Source organism: Etheostoma spectabile, chromosome 21, assembly GCF_008692095.1.
Source record: "Etheostoma spectabile isolate EspeVRDwgs_2016 chromosome 21, UIUC_Espe_1.0, whole genome shotgun sequence".
NCBI lineage: Eukaryota > Metazoa > Chordata > Actinopteri > Perciformes > Percidae > Etheostoma > Etheostoma spectabile.
The window spans coordinates 3100694-3119734 of record NC_045753.1 but is presented as its reverse complement, the minus strand read 5'-3'; the positions used below and the strand labels follow the sequence as shown (position 1 = coordinate 3119734).

General features: G+C 39.2%; 3 protein-coding genes across 4 annotated transcripts in view; 2 read left to right on the top strand and 1 right to left on the bottom strand.

The window, feature by feature from the left end:
* The first annotated feature begins 371 nt into the window (after nucleotides 1-371).
* cybc1 (cytochrome b-245 chaperone 1) lies at nucleotides 372-6799 on the top strand. The gene is made up of 6 exons (XM_032502131.1): nucleotides 372-502; nucleotides 1641-1733; nucleotides 1885-1926; nucleotides 2068-2238; nucleotides 2361-2505; nucleotides 4823-6799. The coding sequence occupies exons 2-6, from the start codon at nucleotides 1646-1648 to the stop codon at nucleotides 4974-4976; spliced, it is 600 nt and encodes a 199-aa protein (XP_032358022.1). The 5' UTR covers nucleotides 372-502; nucleotides 1641-1645; the 3' UTR covers nucleotides 4977-6799.
* Nucleotides 6800-7087: 288 nt separating this feature from the next.
* On the bottom strand, nucleotides 7088-18107 carry hexd (hexosaminidase d). Of its 2 annotated transcripts, none has more exons than XM_032502115.1 (12): nucleotides 17855-18107; nucleotides 17678-17766; nucleotides 16251-16366; nucleotides 14431-14518; nucleotides 14155-14319; nucleotides 13244-13427; nucleotides 12967-13038; nucleotides 12655-12853; nucleotides 10797-10958; nucleotides 10593-10700; nucleotides 9139-9228; nucleotides 7088-7982 (listed from the first exon to the last, which is right to left on the bottom strand). In XM_032502115.1, exons 2-12 carry the CDS (start codon nucleotides 17759-17761, stop codon nucleotides 7811-7813), a joined length of 1440 nt encoding a protein of 479 aa, XP_032358006.1. In that variant the 5' UTR covers nucleotides 17762-17766; nucleotides 17855-18107; the 3' UTR covers nucleotides 7088-7810. The 2 variants fall into 2 exon arrangements, with proteins under 2 accessions (XP_032358006.1, XP_032358005.1); XM_032502114.1 differs by having other exon boundaries at nucleotides 17678-17770; nucleotides 17848-18045.
* The window catches only part of ogfod3 (2-oxoglutarate and iron dependent oxygenase domain containing 3), a 31021-nt gene continuing 30055 nt past the window's right edge, over nucleotides 18076-19041 (top strand). The window contains exon 1 of the mRNA XM_032502126.1: nucleotides 18076-18321. Coding sequence (XP_032358017.1) covers nucleotides 18254-18321 — 68 coding nt within the window. The 5' untranslated portion in view covers nucleotides 18076-18253. The remainder of the gene's footprint in view (nucleotides 18322-19041) is intronic.

Sequence of the window (19041 nt, the reverse complement as noted above, 5' to 3'; positions counted from 1 at the left end):
AGTTCTTTCAAAGGCGTCGGGCTAGAATTTTAAGCCCCGTCAGGGCTTGCACTTTTTGGGTTATGTACCCGATTTCCTTGTTTACGACCCCCGGGGTATCCAGGGCCATGCGCAGACGTCAAGTGCTCTGTCCGGGGAAACGGTTTTTCCCAAAAGAGCAAGCCTTTTTTAAGCAAAACCGCAAAAAAAAGCCCAAAAAAGTTAAAATTTTAAAATTCTTCTTGACCAAAGAAAAAATTATGTTTTCGGGAAAAAAACGAAAAGGGAAAAAGGGAAAAAATACCAGCCACTTTTTTCCCCAAAGGGTTTTGCCTTTTTTTTTTGAAGGGGTGGGGGAAAAGTGAACCTGTCCAAACAGATAGACGGATCCCGGAAGGAAATAGCACCTGCAGAACCGGGTTTCAATCCCATGAAAAAAAACTTTCCCTTTTAAAATTTGTGCATGTGGTTCCTCGTACAAATGCTTAATCTGCAAGGGGGAAAATTAAAAAAAAAAGAGAGTTTTGGTAAGTGATCAAAATGTCTTAATTTTTGGGATCTTTTTCGGGTTTTGATTCTGAGGTTTTTTTCCCTAAATCCCCTTAAATCCTCAGAGGAGCATCTGCTTGTCTTTTTGGGTTTTTTTAATCGAATTTTAAAAGGGGCGTTCCCAAAACCAAAAAGAAAAGTTTAATTTTTTTTTCCCTTTTACTTTGAAAAGGGCCAAAAAGCAATGGGTTTTCCAGTAATAATAGTTGCTCCTGGTTTTGACTATTTCTTCAGGTAGAAAAGAGTTCCTATAGAAATAAATGAAGAAAAAAAAAGTAGAATAGAACATTGTTTGTGGACAGACCGTTCACTGTATAGGCCTTACAGTTTTTCCTAAGGTATAACACTCCCTGGGCCCAGTTCCATTTGATTAAACCCATTTAGAAAGATACAATATACAAGCTCAAAGATGAAATAATTAGGATCTTAAAAGTAGATTCAGACACATTTGAGGCTCTGTCTTAAAATGTCTCCTCGAGACTCCCTGGGGTGAGTTGTTCAAAACATTTAATCTGGATCAAAATGATCTGGATTTGGGAAATCCCACTTACAACAGTCTTTTTATGGCAGACATTTTGATACGCCGTATTCGGAGAAGCGTGTAAAAATAAAACACGACTGCTGAGCGGTAGGATTACTGTTACACTTAATCAAAACAGAGTCATTGTCAGTGTTTAGAAACCCATGGTTTTCCTACGAATAATGGATGAGCAAGGCCTATTACAGTACAAAAATGAAAGTTTTTTTTTTTTCTCTCACTTAGATAAATAGAGAAATTGATCCAGGGGGACATTTAGAAGAAGGGAAAAAACTGAATATACAGAAAAATACATTAAATTGATGGATTTTGACCTTCTATTTTTGAAGGCACTGTGAAATCAATCAAGCCTAATGTCTTAAAATGGCTCTTCAAAGCAGGGCCTCAAGTTATGGTTAATAAAGCAATTATTGCTATTAGAAACTCCTGTTTATACTATAACAAAACATCGGCTGTGAAAAAAAGGCCTATTGAAATAGCAAAAGCAAGGCTGGAGCTTTTAGGGTCCATGGGGAATAGGCTTAGAATAGGATTTTTGTATATATGGAGTAGAATATTGATATTCTTGCCTCTATTCAGATGGGATACATGACAGTAGAGGAGCACAGCTCCACCCTGCTCCACCTGAAGAGATCGCCGGGCATTCGTTCCTGGTCTCTTCTTGTCGGTAAGTCATACAATTCATACAATCATATATAAATTACACATCCCGAGCCGTCCACTATCCCCTCGATATGTTCAAACTCCGTAATTCAAACATCTCCTCTGCTCTAATAATAATAACGTCTCTAATAATAAGCCTCTTATTTTAATTGCAGGTATAGCATCTGTTGGGCTGGCAGCTGCCTACTACAGCTCAGGTACACCAACTGGATTTACCTGATCTCTTGATCAATTTGCAACTTCCAGTTTACATCCATTTACAAATTAACTTTCCACATTTACTCACACCGCTTTCCATTCTTTTCTTATTTTATTTGTGTGTCGTGTGGATCACGCAGACAGCGTCTTGTGGAAGCTTTTCTACGTGACCGGCTGTCTGTTTGTAGCCATGCAGAACATGGAGGAGTGGGAGGAGGCTGTGTTTGACAAAGCCAAGAACCTGATTGAGCTCAAGACGTTCAGCTTGTACGCTGTAGTCCTGACGTTGTGGAAGAAGGGTCAGGAGAGAGGTCAGTACCACCACAGAGCGGGTTACTCCGTACGGTAGTCCCCACTGGCTGTGTGACGGGGGAAAAAAAATCAGAGATTTTTAAGTTATTTTTTTGTTTGTTTTTCCCTTTCTGTCTCTCAGTTGTGTTGGATCTGACACAGCTGTGTGACATCTGCGTCCAGGAAGAGAAGGTTCGCTATTTGGGGAAGGGCTATGTGCTGATGCTGCGGCTGGCTGCCGGCTTCTCCTACCCCCTGACTCAGAGTGCCACACTGGGGGGACGAAGGTAGGTCTGCTGCTAACGGCTCTAACACACAAAAGTTACAATTCTTCAGATTTTAGTCATTTCGCATCCAGCACCACGGTCCTGAATTCACTCAGATGCAGACTGCAATACCCTTTTAGGCACGGACCAAATAGCCTCTGAAGTATCTGGTATTGAAAAATGCCCCGTCATTCAATACCCAATTTCATTACCTAAGAAGTAAATCTCATCACCGTCAAGTGAGCCAATAAGCATGCAGCATGCTTCTACCAAGATCTAATAATGTTCTTGATTGGCTGTTGTTGGAGCTAAATCCTGCTCCAGTCTCAGGGTTCAGTCAGTTAGTAGTCAGAATCTCAGATGTGGATGTGTGAATCCTTTTTTATTACATAGACTATCCTGAGACAAAGTTACCTGGATCAAGCTGTCACAGCTCTCCCCTTCCTTTGTCTGGCTCTTTGGCTCTTGGACCCCCTAGTCTTATCCACAAAGGGTGGGGGGGGGGTCTCCAGGTCACAGTGATGTGATGTGTTTGTGTGCTGATTTCGTTACCTTTTCAGTTGGAATGTGACTGAAAGTTTATGACCCTCAGTTCAGGACTTGCAGAGCAAAAGATTAGTGGATTGTAAAAGAGGGACTGGAACCAGACTCGGGAAGCGTCCCTAACAATCAATTCTGCTTCCGACACATTTAGGAGAGGCTGGATTATAATGGAATGTACCAGAACACCTGATGTTATAGAACAGAGTATTGCAAAACAACTTAATGCATGACCAACATGTCTTCATTTATGTTGAAATAATTCTGTTGCCTTTTAGCTTAAATGTGTAATGCAAATCACACGTAATGTTTAAGCACATATAACATTTTAAATTCCAACACTGTCTAACGTTACACGTCGTCGAGGCAGGCAGGAAAAACAAATAAAAAGGTTCGTGCCGGGGTAGCTCACCTGGTCAAGTGGCGCCCATATTTAGAGGTTTACTCCTCTACGCAACAACCGCAGATTCGACTCCGACCTGCGGCCTCTCGCTCCCCTTTCAAATGCCCAAAAAATCGTAAAAAAAAAGAAAGATGTGCTGGAATGTTGCATTTTAATTTAGTTTCATAAAATTGGTACCCAAAAAAATCGTCTAGGAACTGGTATGGAAGTCACATATTAGCTATCGGTACCGGTATCAAACATTTTTTAACGATACCCAGCTCTAGTAGTAACCATTCAATGTATATGCATTTTTTCAATAGCCCATCTATGAAGAAGGGGCCTCTTCTCCCACGTAATGTGGAAAACAATATTCATAAAAAGGCATAAAAGTTGTGTTAATTCAGCCAGTGCACATACTTCTGTTTATTTCCTGTTTTCCACACAAGTCCACACTTTTCAAAACACACCTTCCTGTCACATCTACTGCAGTCATTTCATTCACTGTGTTCACTTGGAAGGAATCACTGCACATGGGCAAGCACTTGTAATGACATTTCAAGCATGTTTAGAGGCTAAAAACACGTTTAAAGCTTGCCCTGTTTAAGCCTGTTGGGTGCTAACTCTGCCGGAGGATAACACGGTGTAGGCAGCACCGATTGGTTACATTTTTCCCTCTACTAACAGCACTCCAAATTTACAACTAACAGAGCTACGTATTGAAACTGATTGGAATTCTCCTTTAACCCTTGTGTTGTCCTCGGGTCAAAGTGTTTTATATCAGAAATATGGATTTCTTTCAACCAAAGTGCCCAAAATAACATGGATGATTCCATACAACGTTCTTCAGGTAAAATTAATGACTACTTAATTGAATGTTGTTTCTTATAGCTTTTAAATTCTTTTTTTTTTTTTGTGGTTTCCAAACCAGTCTCCGGACTAAACTTTGACATCTACCCATCTGCGATCCACTTCACATCCTCTGATCTAAACTATTTGTCAAAATAATTCATAATTGCTGCCTTTTTAACTAAAAACGTACGTATACATTGGAAAAAATGAGGTTTGTTGACCATGAATTCCAAGAATAAGTGTAAAACCTGTTATTGAGCCAGCTCAGGTTTAAAAAAAAAAAAAGTGACAAATGAATCAGAAAAAGCGACAAAAACATCGGAAAAACACAAAATATATTCATTTTCAATTTTGACCAGGACGGACAAGTTCATGGTTAATGGGACGACAGCACAAGGGTTAAAGTCTTCTTATTGTCTGATTTAAAAAAATAAAAATAAAAAGATTATTAAAGCCAAGCAATATTTGGAAGAAAAAAATGCAACACCAGTATGCTTTACATAAATAACAAACACAAGATAATGCAGTATATCCCTGTTCTCCTTCTCTTCTGTTACCTGTCAGTGATGTGGAGGCGTTGGCTGCGTTGCTGAAGCGCTTCGTGGGGCTGGAGGAGCTGCAGCAACGCAGGCAGCAGGAGGCCGAGGCCGAGTATGGAGAGGAGGAAGATTCTTTGGACAACGGCAGTGATTCAGATGATCAAGCAGACCAGCTCTGATCTCTGTGTGACTCGCATCCTTCATTCATTTAGGGGCATCACGGTACTGCCTTGGCATTACAGAGGGTGCCCATTTTTAGTGATGCACTCACTACGTTATACTTTTAGCATTAGCACGAAACGCCATGAAGATGGCCTCTTTCAGTGTCTCCTCAAAAACTTCCTTCATCATATTTTTGTTGTTGCATGTCAGTTGTGGTTATGGCAGCTTAGGGAGGCTATAGAGAGCCGAAGTCTCGCCCCTTCCGTTTGCCTGCGTAGGACCTATCTTCGAGGAAAAAAAAAAAAAGAACGGTGGTCAAGGGCGAAAGACAATTTTCTGGTCCTGATCAACTTGTGCCTTGGATTACACGTTTTTCAAAGATAAAAAATGATTTTAAAATGTACATTTACCAGAATGTCACAGGTTGTCACAAAATAGTTAAGTAAAATGCTATGAGAAAAATACATAATTTGCTTGCTTACGTGACGTCATTTTCCCTCCACTCCCTTCGAGCGGCTGCAGGTCTAAACATGTCCCGATTTTATAATGGTTTTCACCTCTTTTGATAATTCTGCCTTCGTCTTGGAAGAAGACGGTAAAGCTGGACAAGGAGACAGCCATATTTCTCTGGTGACGTATATATTGTTCGAGACGAGAGATGTAGTTCACTAAGAGTTCTCACACACAACATAATGTTGTTCAACTTCTTGACGTCCAATCGTTTCTCTCCTGACATGTAAAATTATCTTTTAAATTTGTGAACTCCATGGCACAATTTAAACCGGACCAAAAAATAATTGTTATCTCTCATTGACTCCCGTTCATATTTGTTTTTGACAGATATGTCACGTGGACCGGAAGTAGATGGGTGTGACTCCGGCTCTCAATAGAGCTCAACATTCCTGTCCACAGCGGGTTCCGGAAGTAAAAATACAGTGCATTTTCTCCATTGACAGTTGGGTTATAAGCCATAATGTCAAGGGTAGACTTAAAGCCAACTACCACATGACTAAGTGATTGTATATCCTCATATAGACGCCAAAAGTTCATAGGGCACCAACCTTGTTTTGAGATAAATGTCTTTTATTCACAATGTCTTAGATAAGTACTTCATTACCCACAATCCCAAGCAATCCCACAGTGATGCCTCTGATTGGTGGAACTCATGCTTGTGAGGAGGGGGAGCTGTCGGTACGCGGATTTACGACACTGCAGGAATCACCATCTGTTCCCACGCTTCTGCCGTTAGACGTTTAGCTAACAGCTAATTAGCTTAACTGCTAGCGGACAGCTTGATTCAGTAAAGAAATATTAACTCAAACTAAACACTGGGAAAACGCAGGCTGTAGCTGATGTAACAGCTGTTATATATTTTAACAGTTATTTTCAGGTTTTATTTTGAGGGTCTTTTAAAGTTGTTACGGTCTGTCTCAGCTAGCGGTTAGCCGAATTAGCTGTTAGCTAACAAACGTTAGCTTCCTTCATTCAGTGGTGCGTGGTGGTTTATGGGATGAGTAGTAATAAATATATGTACACAGTCTTGTACCTTTTGACTTTTGGGGGGATTTTCTGTTCATATTTTTTCACTTGAAATTATATGTTGTATGTTTGTGAGTCACGTGGTAGCTAGTTAGCATAAGGCATAGTCTAAAACGCTTTATATACGTTTTTTTTTTTAGACGTCAATGGGGGAAATGAATGGGAAATTTACTTCTGGAACCCAAGCTCTCTCGGAGGAGGGGCAAGACTGTTCTTGACTGCTCTATTTAAAAATGTCTTTTTATTTAATTTTTATGTGAACTGGAATGAAGAAATCATCCAATTAAATGTTTTGTCATGCAAATATTCCATGGTTTGTTTACACTTTACTTGAGATTTTCGACTTAAGGGACGTGACACGGTCATGAACGTGTCATAAAACAAACAAGTCATAAACGTTTATGACATAACTCCTTTTTGGAGTATCATTTGGGTTTGTCATGGCAAGTTATGGTTAGGGTTAAAGTTCATGACTATCATGACCGTGTCATTTGAGTATCATGTGTTCATAAGAGTGTCATGTCACTCTTATGTAGAAAACTTCAAGTACCAAGGAAAGTGTTACCCATGGTTTAGTCAAAGAGTTCTAAAACTGTTCCATGGAATATGGAAAAGGAGACTTGTGTTGTACTGTAAATGCAGCCCTCTCGTAATGAATACCATGCCTTAGCTTTTCTTAATTACCATTTTGGGAATACCCTCCAGATTACAGATGTACAGTGCCTTCCTACTAATAATTGTTTGCGTTAAGCTCAATGGAAAGTGCTTTTCCTAGTTTTTCGGACCACCCAGTCGATAATCACCTTTTGGCATGTTTACTCATACGGATGAATGCATGTGCAAACTGCAATTATACATGAACGATTTTCATGGCTCAAGCAAGAGTTAATTATATGTGAAATGCACTGACCCGTTGTTGTTCTGTCTTTTAACATGAGATAAAATCTCAGAGAGATTTAAGACTAAATCTCAAACACTTTAGTGCTTTGGACAAACTATTTCTTTCTGAAAAATGGATGAAATCAGGACTGGTGAATGGCTGATGGTGAATGTCATTGTGTTCTCTGCTTGAAGTTTTTCTTGTCGGTTGACTTTGTCTTTTTTTTTCACTTTGATACATTTGAAGGAATTATATAAAAAAATCATTTTATATGGAAACCCAAAGTCTCCTTTTAATAGTGCTTCCTTTCTATGCTACAATTAGTGCAATTTACAACAGGTTTCTCTTGGATAAGCGCACAATTCTAAGTCTAAGTCATTCTAAGTCAGAAATTGATCAAAAAAGCAGTTTGATTTGGAGCTGGTGAATATACTACAGCCCCATCTGATTCAGGCAGGCGCTGATGTCCTCTGTTATCTTCTGTAAAGGAGCCACTACAGGGCTAACGTGTTCCTCCATCCACTCCTGGGCTGTTGAATCTGGATAAAGACGCACCATCTCCTCTCTCACTGCCTCCGCCTTCTCTTGTAGCGTAGCCAAATACCTGAGGGGACCAGATCAGACCGGGTTCTCGTTAAAGGCTAAAACAGTCCGGGACACATTTCAGGAAGACGGAGCAGTGGGCATCAAGGTTATTATAGTTTTTCAATTCGTTTTCATTTCATTTTATACTTTTCAATTTCAGTTGAGTTAGTTTTCCGAGTGTGTTTGAGAGTTTTTGTTTGGCTCAGTTATTGTGAAAGTTTAGTTTTTATTTACTTAGTTTTAGTTTGTCAGGTGGAATGTTTCAGTATGTAGCTACAGTACATACACATACATAAAACATGGTTGGAGAATAGCCATGAGGTTTAATGTGCTACATTAGGGTCTGATGTGAAGCAATTACAGCAAAACAAGCTGGTGGAAATTCATGCAGCCTCCTTTTTTCCCGGTAGGGAAATATTATAGTTAAAAAACTAAAACTGAAATTATTTACGTTCATTTTCTTTTACCGGGCAATATAGTCCCAGTTTACTTCTTTCTTGAAGGTTTTACTTTTGATTTATTTTCAGTTTACTTAAAATATTTTTGACTGCTTATTAAATACAGACGAGACTTGAGATTCTCGTTGTTGGTCCTAAAAATGATAGACATACTGAAAATAACCAGTGTTGCGAAAAGGGACAAAAACATAAGAAAAAGTTAAAAACGTGGATTAAAAGCCTCAACACAAGTGTTGATTTTCAATTTTGACGGGAAGACAACCCAAGGGGTAAGTTTAATTTTAGTCTAAATAATTCCTAATTTCTGCTTTTCTAACTCAAACATTGGTTTTAATTTCCTTTAAATGAGGTTTATTGAACATTAATTCCAAAAATAACTGGAACACTGACGTTAATAGTGTTGAAAACATCCAAAAAGTAACAAACATTGAAAAAAATGTTTTTTTTAAATCAATAAAAAGCGTCAACAAAAGTGTTGATTTTTTTAATTTTGACGGGAAGACAACACAAAAGTTTGTTGACTGTCATATTGTGTGTTATTATTTCCATTACTGCTTTGTTTTAATGTACACATGGTATTATTTTTTTTAATGTGAAGCACTTGTGGTTTACAAGTAATGAAATACTCTATTTAAATACAATTGACATTGACATTATTGAAGTTTTAGTTTACTATAATAACCCCGGTGTAGCTGTAATAGAACACATTATTCTCACGTGGATGCTTGGCTGTGGATCTGCATGGTGATGAGGGGAGATACCATTTCCCTCTGTCGTTGAAAGGGGCTGAACCATCCTCTCACATACCTGCAGTAGCACAGGCATCCAGTTAATCAGCTGGTATTTGCATTCAGGAGTAAGTATAACATTTTCTGCAAAGGTTGCAGAAATATACATTTTAAGAAATACACTCTATATCATGGGTCTCAAACTCGCGGCCCGGGGGCCAATTGCGGCCCGCGGGATGATATTTTGTGGCCCCCAACTTGACATCAAAGTTAAGTGTTAGTGCGGCCCGCGCGTTCTGAAACTTTTTGTCATTGCGTTTGTCACTTATGGGCTACCGTAGTCTCGTGACAGCGGCGTAACCGTTGTCAAGCTAGCCAAGTACTCTTTGCGGCAAATGCCTGAGGTTTGACATGTGATGTCTGTTGTTGTGAAATTCACCAACCATATCAGATCTAGGGGCTTAAAGCACCGGCAGTTCCGCGCCCTGTTTGGAGGAAATAGTTGTTTTTTTTGGAATACTTGATGCGGCCCAGCCAAACCCAGACTCTACTTCCAGCGGCCCCCAAGTAAGTTGAGTTTGAGACCCCTGCTCTATATTCTCTATCTTGCTGAGAATTAGATGAGAAGGTAGGATTTAAGCCATCAACCTGCTAGGGACCGCAGATGAAAGTTAGCCTGCATGGCTAAATCTGTCACATTTACATATCGGACTCTGTGCTCATGTTGATTAATGTGCGTTGTCCCTTTTAAATAAAGAAATCTAAAAACACTTAATTGAAAAAAGATCAATACCACTCATGTCTGTGTTAATTACAGCGATAGCCAGCGGCCAGGTAGAGTGGACGCGGGGGGGGAAACAGCTAGCCTGGCTCCGTCCAAAGGCACCTCTAATGCTCAGCAACTAACACGTGATATCTCGATTGTTTTATCCATACAAAAACCAATGTCTAAAAGTTAGGACTTTGTGCTTTTATGTGCTGGATTTTTTTTGTCCTGCATTTCCCAAAATGTTTAGCTATTTCTTATTAAAATATACTGCTTAAATTTATATATCGACCGATTCTGGTTTTTCGAGGCCGATACCGATTGGTTAACAGGCAAATAAAACGGTGATACAGATAATCTGCAAACTGCCCAAAAAAATCCCCCAGGGGGGGGCAATAGTTGGTATGTCCCTACTTAAATTACTGCAGCTTAAAAGGTAACAAACTTTCAGTAACAGTATAATAAAAGCACGCTTAAGACTAGCTGTTACCCCTGTTTTTAATCTTTATGCTAAGCTAAGTTAACTAGTTGCTGGCTGTATCTTCATATTTAGCATACAGACATGAGAGTGGTTTCGATCTTCTCATTTCTCAAGTCAAGCTATTCTTTTCAGGTGAGATGAGACATTGAAAATCTTGATATAAATCCAAAAATAAGATCTCTGACCCATAACTCACATGTTGTTTTCAAAAAAGCGTACGTCCTCCGAGTTCAGCAGTGAATCGAGCTCCACAGTTAACTCAGCCAGCTTCCTTCCTGGGAACAGCGAGTCGTCTGCAGAAGTCCTAAAGGCCACGTAGAACAAAATCCAGTTAATGTAGAGGTACGCGCCATACAGTGACAGTGTAGGTTAGTTTTAGAAAAACAACGTTGGACCTTACCTCCCAATGGCGTCTACCTCCACTGAGGGGATACCCAGTCTCTCAGTGACTCGGCTTTGGGCCTCGGCACTGAACTGCCCATGGTCCAGGGTCTGGAGACAGGCTGCTAGCGATGGAAGAGCCACATGCATCAGCTCACACAGCACCGACAGGTGGTCATACCTGGCAATGGGGAAATGATGGATCATGTTAAAACCTTGTATAACACTTTATTCATTAAATCGTTATATAAAGTGGATATTGTTAATTAGTCCATACAATTGAACTGTCAATATTTAGGCTGGTTTAGTCAGCAATCATACTACTACTAGTACTGCGTTTCATTTGTACTTGGTAGTCGGCCAATCATCTTTACAATCATACAGTACACAGATACAACCATCCTCTTCACAATCATACAGTACAGATACAACCATCATCTTCACAATCATGCAGTACAGATACAACCATCATCTTCACAATCATACAGTACAGATACAACCATCATCTTCACAATCATACAGTACAGATACAACCATCATCTTCACAATCATACAGTACAGATACAACCATCATCTTCACAATCATACAGTACAGATACAACCATCATCTTCACAATCATACAGTACACATACAACCACCATCTTCACAATCATACAGTACAAATACAACCATCATCTTCACAATCATACAGTACAGATACAACCATCATCTTCACAATCATACAGTACAGATACAACCATCATCTTCACAATCATACAGTACAGATACAACCATCATCTTCACAATCATACAGTACAGAGATACAACCATCATCTTCACAATCATACAGTACAAATACAACCATCATCTTCACAATCATACAGTACAAATACAACCATCATCTTCACAATCATACAGTACAGAGATACAACCATCATCTTCACAATCATACAGTACAAATACAATCATCATCTTCACAATCATGCAGTACACAGATACAACCATCATCTTCACAATCATACAGTACAGATACAACCATCATCTTCACAATCATACAGTACAGATACAACCATCATCTTCACAATCATGCAGTACAGATACAACCATCATCTTCACAATCATACAGTACAAACACAACCATCATCTTCACAATCATACAGTACAGAGATACAACCATCATCTTCACAATCATACAGTACAGATACAACCATCATCTTCACAATCATGCAGTACACAGATACAACCATCATCTTCACAATCATACAGTACAGAGATACAACCATCATCTTCACAATCATACAGTACAGATACAACCATCATCTTCACAATCATACAGTACAGATACAACCATCATCTTCACAATCATGCAGTACACAGATACAACCATCATCTTCACAATCATACAGTACAGATACAACCATCATCTTCACAATCATGCAGTACAGATACAACCATCATCTTCACAATCATACAGTACACAGATACAACCATCCTCTTCACAATCATGCAGTACAGATACAACCATCATCTTCACAATCATACAGTACAGATACAACCATCATCTTCACAATCATACAGTACAGATACAACCATCATCTTCACAATCATACAGTACAGATACAACCATCATCTTCACAATCATACAGTACAGATACAACCATCATCTTCACAATCATACAGTACAGATACAACCATCATCTTCACAATCATACAGTACAGATACAACCATCATCTTCACAATCATACAGTACAGATACAACCATCATCTTCACAATCATACAGTACAGATACAACCATCATCTTCACAATCATACAGTACAGAGATACAACCATCATCTTAACAATCATACAGTACACACAATCTAAAAGCAAAATGATGAAATCCTCAAATGCTTACCTTTGCCAGCCCGTGATGGCGATGCCCTGCAAGTTCACAGCAGCAGATAGAGAAGCAGCCACCTGCAGCCACTGCACATGATTGTCCACGTGTCTCTGTGTGCTGGGCACACATGTGTAAACGCTGGTGGAGCCTTTAAAGGAGCTGGCAGCCCACAGCTCCGACATCCCGGCACTGCAGTACTTCTCCAGCAGAGACACTGGACAACACAGTTAGAGAAGAAACATCACAACTAACATAGCTCTGCACATGTTGCAGACTAGCCGTCTATGTATAAGAGCCTGTTTGAAGACTAGTTTCCACTGTACCTACCAGTTGTGTCCACATCCAGATTAGGGGTGTAGTCCCACAACATGGGCTGGACGAGTCCCACTAGGCCACTAGCTGTCACATGGATTAAAAAAAAACAAAGAAAAAGATTCATAATAAATCAAAACACATTGGAGTACAATGTGTTTTACAACATACAATCTAAAAACCACCAGGATTCCTTCAGATGGTCCCAGATGCTCTTTTGGAGTAACTCTACTCTATTTCAAATATTAGTGCCCATCCGGTTTAGTGGGAACCAATATTATTTCTTCCTCACCTTTTAGCGTGTCCTGGGTCATGCCTCTCATCATATCATCCCACATTATGATGGTCATGTGTGGCCATGCCTCCTTGATGGCCTGCGCCACCTTGGTTACATGTTTTAAGAAAAGTTGCTCCACTGTACGTCCAGGTGAGGCCAACCACAGTTTGGACTCCCCCCCCTCGCCGAGCATGTACACCTTGAGGAAGTTTAGACAAGGACAAATGGATTATGATACGTTCTAACTTTGAGAAAAAAAAACAAAATCTAATTTAGCGATTTATGTGCGAGATATTGCGATTAGAATTCAGGATTTTTTGGTTCTAGTTACATATTTACGGAAGAGGATTAGGGCCACTGGTGAAAAATTAATGTGAGTTCTGACTTTTTTCTCAGAATTCTGACTTTTTTCTCAAAATTCTGACTGTATTCTCAAAATTCTGAGATTAAAGTCAGAATTCTGACTTTTTTCTCAGAATTCTGACTTTTTTAAATTCTGAGATTAAAGTCAGAATTCAAACTTTATTTCTCAGAATTCTGAGATTAAAGTCAGAATTCAAACTTTATTTCTCAGAATTCTGAGATTAAAGCTCTTTTTTTCTCCAAATTCTGAGAAAAAAGTCAGAATTCTGACTTTAATCTCAGAATTCTGAGAAAAAAAGTCAGAACTCACATACATTTTTCACCAGTGACCCTAATCCTCTTCTGTACATATTGCACCTAATACGATCATGTTAGATGAAGCAATACAAAATAAATGAAAAGATCCACTGAAAATAGGATATTTATGTAAACAATCTGCGATATGCAACATTAGTCCAGCATTTGTTTTATGAAAAAAAAAATGTATTCATTGATTGTTAATCCCTACTTTCTGCCATATCTAGTTAATTTTTTGACAAAAAAAAAAAAAAAAGAATCCTTACCTCATCTGCTCCTATGTGCAGTGTATTTAAGCCTGGATGCAGCTCCACCACCTGCCTCAGCATCTCCATCACCAGCCTAAACCCTTCCTCTTTGTGGGGGTTCAGGGTGCTCACACAGTGCCCCATCTCTCTCAGGCTCCACATGGGCCGATGCTTCAACACAAACTGGAACACAGAAGCGACAGCCGCCGCTAAACTACAAATACCGTCTCACAATTGTCACATTTGTTGCCAACATGAGCACCTCCGAACAGGAGAGCGGGAGGTTTTCCTCACCTCCATGTGACCAAATGTCTGCACAAGTGGGATGACCTCCATGCCCTTAGATCTGGCAAATTCCTGCATGGATAATACCTCCTCTCGGCTGGGAACAGAACATACGGTAAACAGGCATAACTCATTGAAGCATTTTATGGCACCAGAATTAAACATTGATTTTTTTTTATTATCATTATCCCACACAGGAAAGGATATGATTTTATTACCGGATCACACAGCATGATGAGGCATACAAAAAAGTGCATACAATTCCTGACAGCCTATTATACAGGAAGGGAATACTAGGCAGAGTCCAGTGTAGGGATGTCCTACATGTCCTATTCTACACCATTCTAAGTTGATTTTATATGTGAGTTTTTACAAAAATGCTAGCGGCAGTCACCCTCATGTTGTCCTCAGGTCAAATTGACCCATTTTCCTATATCAATGTTCTTTTTAATTCCCCAAAAATAACATGATTGATTCCACACAACGCTCTTTGGCAAGTACAAATCTCTCCTTTCATTCATTTTGGGGCATCCTATTCAAAATTGAAGTGGTTTTGAAATAGTATTGAGTAAAAGTTGACATATTCCAGTCTGTGATTATCCATCAACATCCATTCCTTTCATTTTAGTCTAAAAATAATTCCTAATTTCTGCTTTTCTAACTCAAACATTAGGTTTCATTTCCTATAAATGAGGTTTATTGACCATAAATTCCAAAAATAACTTTAAAACTAAAGTTAATAAGTTAGTGTTACGAAGTGTTGAAAAAAAAAGTGACAACCATTGAAAAAAAAAAAACGTCAAAAGTGTTGCAAAAAGGGACAAAAACGTTAGAAAATAAAATAAAAAAAGAAGTTACAAACGTTGATTAAAAGCATCAACAAAAGTGTTGATTTTTAATTTTGACGGGAAGACAAGATAGACTAAAGTAAAGCCTTTTCTTAACGGGCCCGATTTTGAAAGGGCTATTCATGCCTTTAATAGTTTAATAGTTCACGGCTAGATTATTGCAACGTTCTTCATGTTGGTCTAAATCAAACCTCCATCTCCCGTCTTCAGTTTGTGCAAAATGCTGCTGCTCGCTTTTTGAGTGCACACGTCGCTCCCGTTCTTTTTACACTCCACTGGCTTCCGGTGCGTTTTAGAATTGATTTTAAAATTGCATTGTTGGTTTTCAAAGCCTTAAATGGCCTTTGCCCGGAGTACGTGTCTGAGATTTTAACTTTGGGGGGGCAAAATCGGCTGTTGCGGTCTTCAGATCTACGGACTTTAGAAGTCCCGAGGTCGAGGTACAAGCAGTGGGGCGATCGGGCCTTTGCTGTTGCTGGTCCAAAACTCTGGAACAAGCTCCCCCCCCCCCCGACATTTGCACTATAACTGATGTTGTTCATTTTAAATCAAAACTTATTTATTTTGAATTGCTTTTAATACGCAGTAGTGGTGCAACAATTTCCCTATCTTCTGATGATTTTAGGCAACTTTATCTGTTTTACTGTTTTCTATGCTTCATGTGTTTTTTTCTTGTCTTTTATTGGATGTTGTGTTTGTTTCTTGGTTGATGTAAAGCACTTAGGACACCTGTTGGTTGCTGTAAAGTGCTATATAAATAAATGTTGATTGATTGATTGATTGATTGATTGATGTATTAAGCTGAGGACATCTTTTAGTCACTTTGTTTTTGTAGTGTGTAGCTCTATTATCTAGACAAATACAAGTATTAAATCGTGACTCGGTATCTGCATACTGCACGTATCAATACTTTTAAAAATCGGATCGGGACATAAGCTGACCAGGACACCCCTACTCCGGTGTTTAGATCCCGAACTGCACCTGTAGGCAGGCTGCGCTGTTGCCTGCAGCAGCTTCAGCCCCCCCTCATAAGGAAACATGTCCTCATACTCCACCAGGAGGCCGTCCACTCCCAGCTGAGAGAACAGCTCGATCAGCTGAGGAGATGAAAAGCAAATATGAAAATACATATACAACTATGTGGGAACAATGACCGAGGAGTAAGTACAGTGGCTTGCAAAGGTTTGCACACCCATAATAAAGTTGATTAAAAAGAGGAATTAAAAAACATATTTTGGAAATTGATCCTAATGCCTTAAAATTCAAAAATTCAATTAAAAAAATTTAGGAAAATCCAACCTTTAAGGACACCAATTTTCTTTGTGAATGAATAATGTATTGTAAATAAATAAATGTTCTTCTTTAAAATACAGGGGGCATAAGCATACATACCCATATGTTAAATTCCCATAGAGGCAGGCAGATTTTTATTATTAAAGGCCAGTTATTTCATGGATCAGGATCCTATGCATCCTGATAAAGTTCCCTTGGCCTTTGGAATTAAAATAGCCCCCCCCCCCACATCATCACATACCCTTCACCATACATAGAGATTGGAATGGTTTTATATCAGTTAGCCTAATAGCTGGTTTGATTTGCACTGAGTGATGATCTTATGGAAAGTTCCCCTATGACAAAGAAAATTGATGTCCTTAAAAGATTGGATCTTCCTAATTTTTTTGAATTAAGGCCTTAAGATCAATTTCCAAAATATGCTAATGCCCATGCTAAAGTTGATTAAAAAGATGAATAAAAAAACCACATCTTTTGGAAAATGATCTTAATGCCTTAATTCAAAAAAATTAGAACGATCCAATCTTTTAAGGACACCAATTTTCTTTGTCATAGGGGAACTTTCCATAAAATCATCTCTCAGTGCAAATCAAACCAGCTATTAGTCTAACTGAAATAAAACCATGCCAAGCTCTATGTATGGTGGAGGGTATGTGATGATAGGGGGGGGGGGGGGGGGGGTATTTTAATTCCAAAGGCCAAGTTAACTTTATCAGGATCCATAGTATCCTGATCCATGAAATAACTGGCCTTTAATAATAAAAATCTGCCTGCCTCAATGGGAATTTAACATATAGGGGTGTGTATACTTATGTCCCCTGTATTTTAAGGAAGAACAATTATTTATTTACAATACATTATTCATTCACAAAGAAAATTGGTGTCCTTAAAAGATTGAATTGTTCTAAATTTTTTGAATTGACTTTTTGAATTTGAAGGCATTAAGATCAATTTCCAAAATGGGTTTTTTTTATTCCTCTTTTTAATCCACTTTAGCATGGGTGTGTGCACTTGTGCAAGCCACTGTATGTGTATCTGTATCTGCAGCAGAACACACAGGAAGCTGCTGTGTCATTACCACAGCCTGTATAATATTAACAGTCTATGGTGCTTACCCTGTGAAGGTATTCCACCCTAGGGGGGGCGCCTTTCAAATCCAGGTGAACTAGTTTCTTTCCTTTAGGCCAAGGAGAGTTCATTCTGCCTGTTGAATAGATATTAAGAGTAGTTACAGGTTCAGGGTTTTGTTTTTGAATCTCAATAATGCACATTATATCGTTTGTTGGACTCACCAGGACAGGGGAGACGAAGCCAGAACCTGAGCTGGGCTACTGGAGACGGCTGAGGAGGAGGATGTTGTTGTGAGGCGAACCAGTCGTTAATAGGTAATCGATTGATTTAGTCTACGCGGGCAGAGCAACGGATGGAGGAATGTTAACGTTATGAGCTGAGGACGCATATGCACGAGCTAGCATGAAAGTTGTGTTTTTGCGGCGTGGTCCAATAAAAACGTCGCTTTCTTTTCCGGAGAGCCAGTAGGTTGGCCAGGAAGTGGAGAGAGAGGGTTTCAGGTGGTGGACTGGTGGTGGTGGTGGTGGTGGTGGTGGTACGCCATGGTTAGTCAAGGCAAGAGGAACCGTGGACGATAGTATTCGGTAAATGTTATAGTATAGCAGACGTGTCGGGTCAAAATGGCGCTACTGCGAATGAGAAATGCACAGGGTCCCAATGCTACTGAGATAGAGAAGAAAATTAAAAGGTAAGGGAATGTAACTTCACAGTCACTATTCGGTATGAAAGGGACACTAACTAGCTCATATCTCCATAGTGATAGGCTACTATGATATACTTGCTAATGTAGCCTAGTCTTCAGAGAAAAGAGAATGTATTTACGTATGCTAATACTTTGTGTTTGTGTCTGTGGTAATGACTTTGAGTTGATGGTTAAAGGTTCCATGACATGGTGCTCTTTGGATGCTTTTATATAGACCTTAGTGGTCCCCTAATACTGTATCTGAAGTCTCTGTTATATAGTCCTTAGTGGTCCCCTAATACTGTATCTGAAGTCTCTTTTATATAGACCTTAGTGGTCCCCTAATACTGTATCTGAAGTCTCTTTTATATAGACCTTAGTGGTCCCCTAATACTGTATCTGAAGTCTCTTTTATATAGACCTTAGTGGTCCCTAATACTGTATCTGAAGTCTCTTTTATATAGGTCTTAGTGGTCCCCTAAAACTGTATCTGAAGTCTCTTTTATATAGACCTTAGTGGTCCCCTAATACTGTATCTGAAGTCTCTTTATATAGACCTTAGTGGTCCCCTAATACTGTATCTGAAGTCTCTTTTATATAGACCTTAGTGGTCCCCTAATACTGTATCTGAAGTCTCTTTTATATAGACCTTAGTGGTCCCCTAATACTGTATCTGAAGTCTCTTTTATATAGACGTTAGTGGTCCCTAATACTGTATCTGAAGTC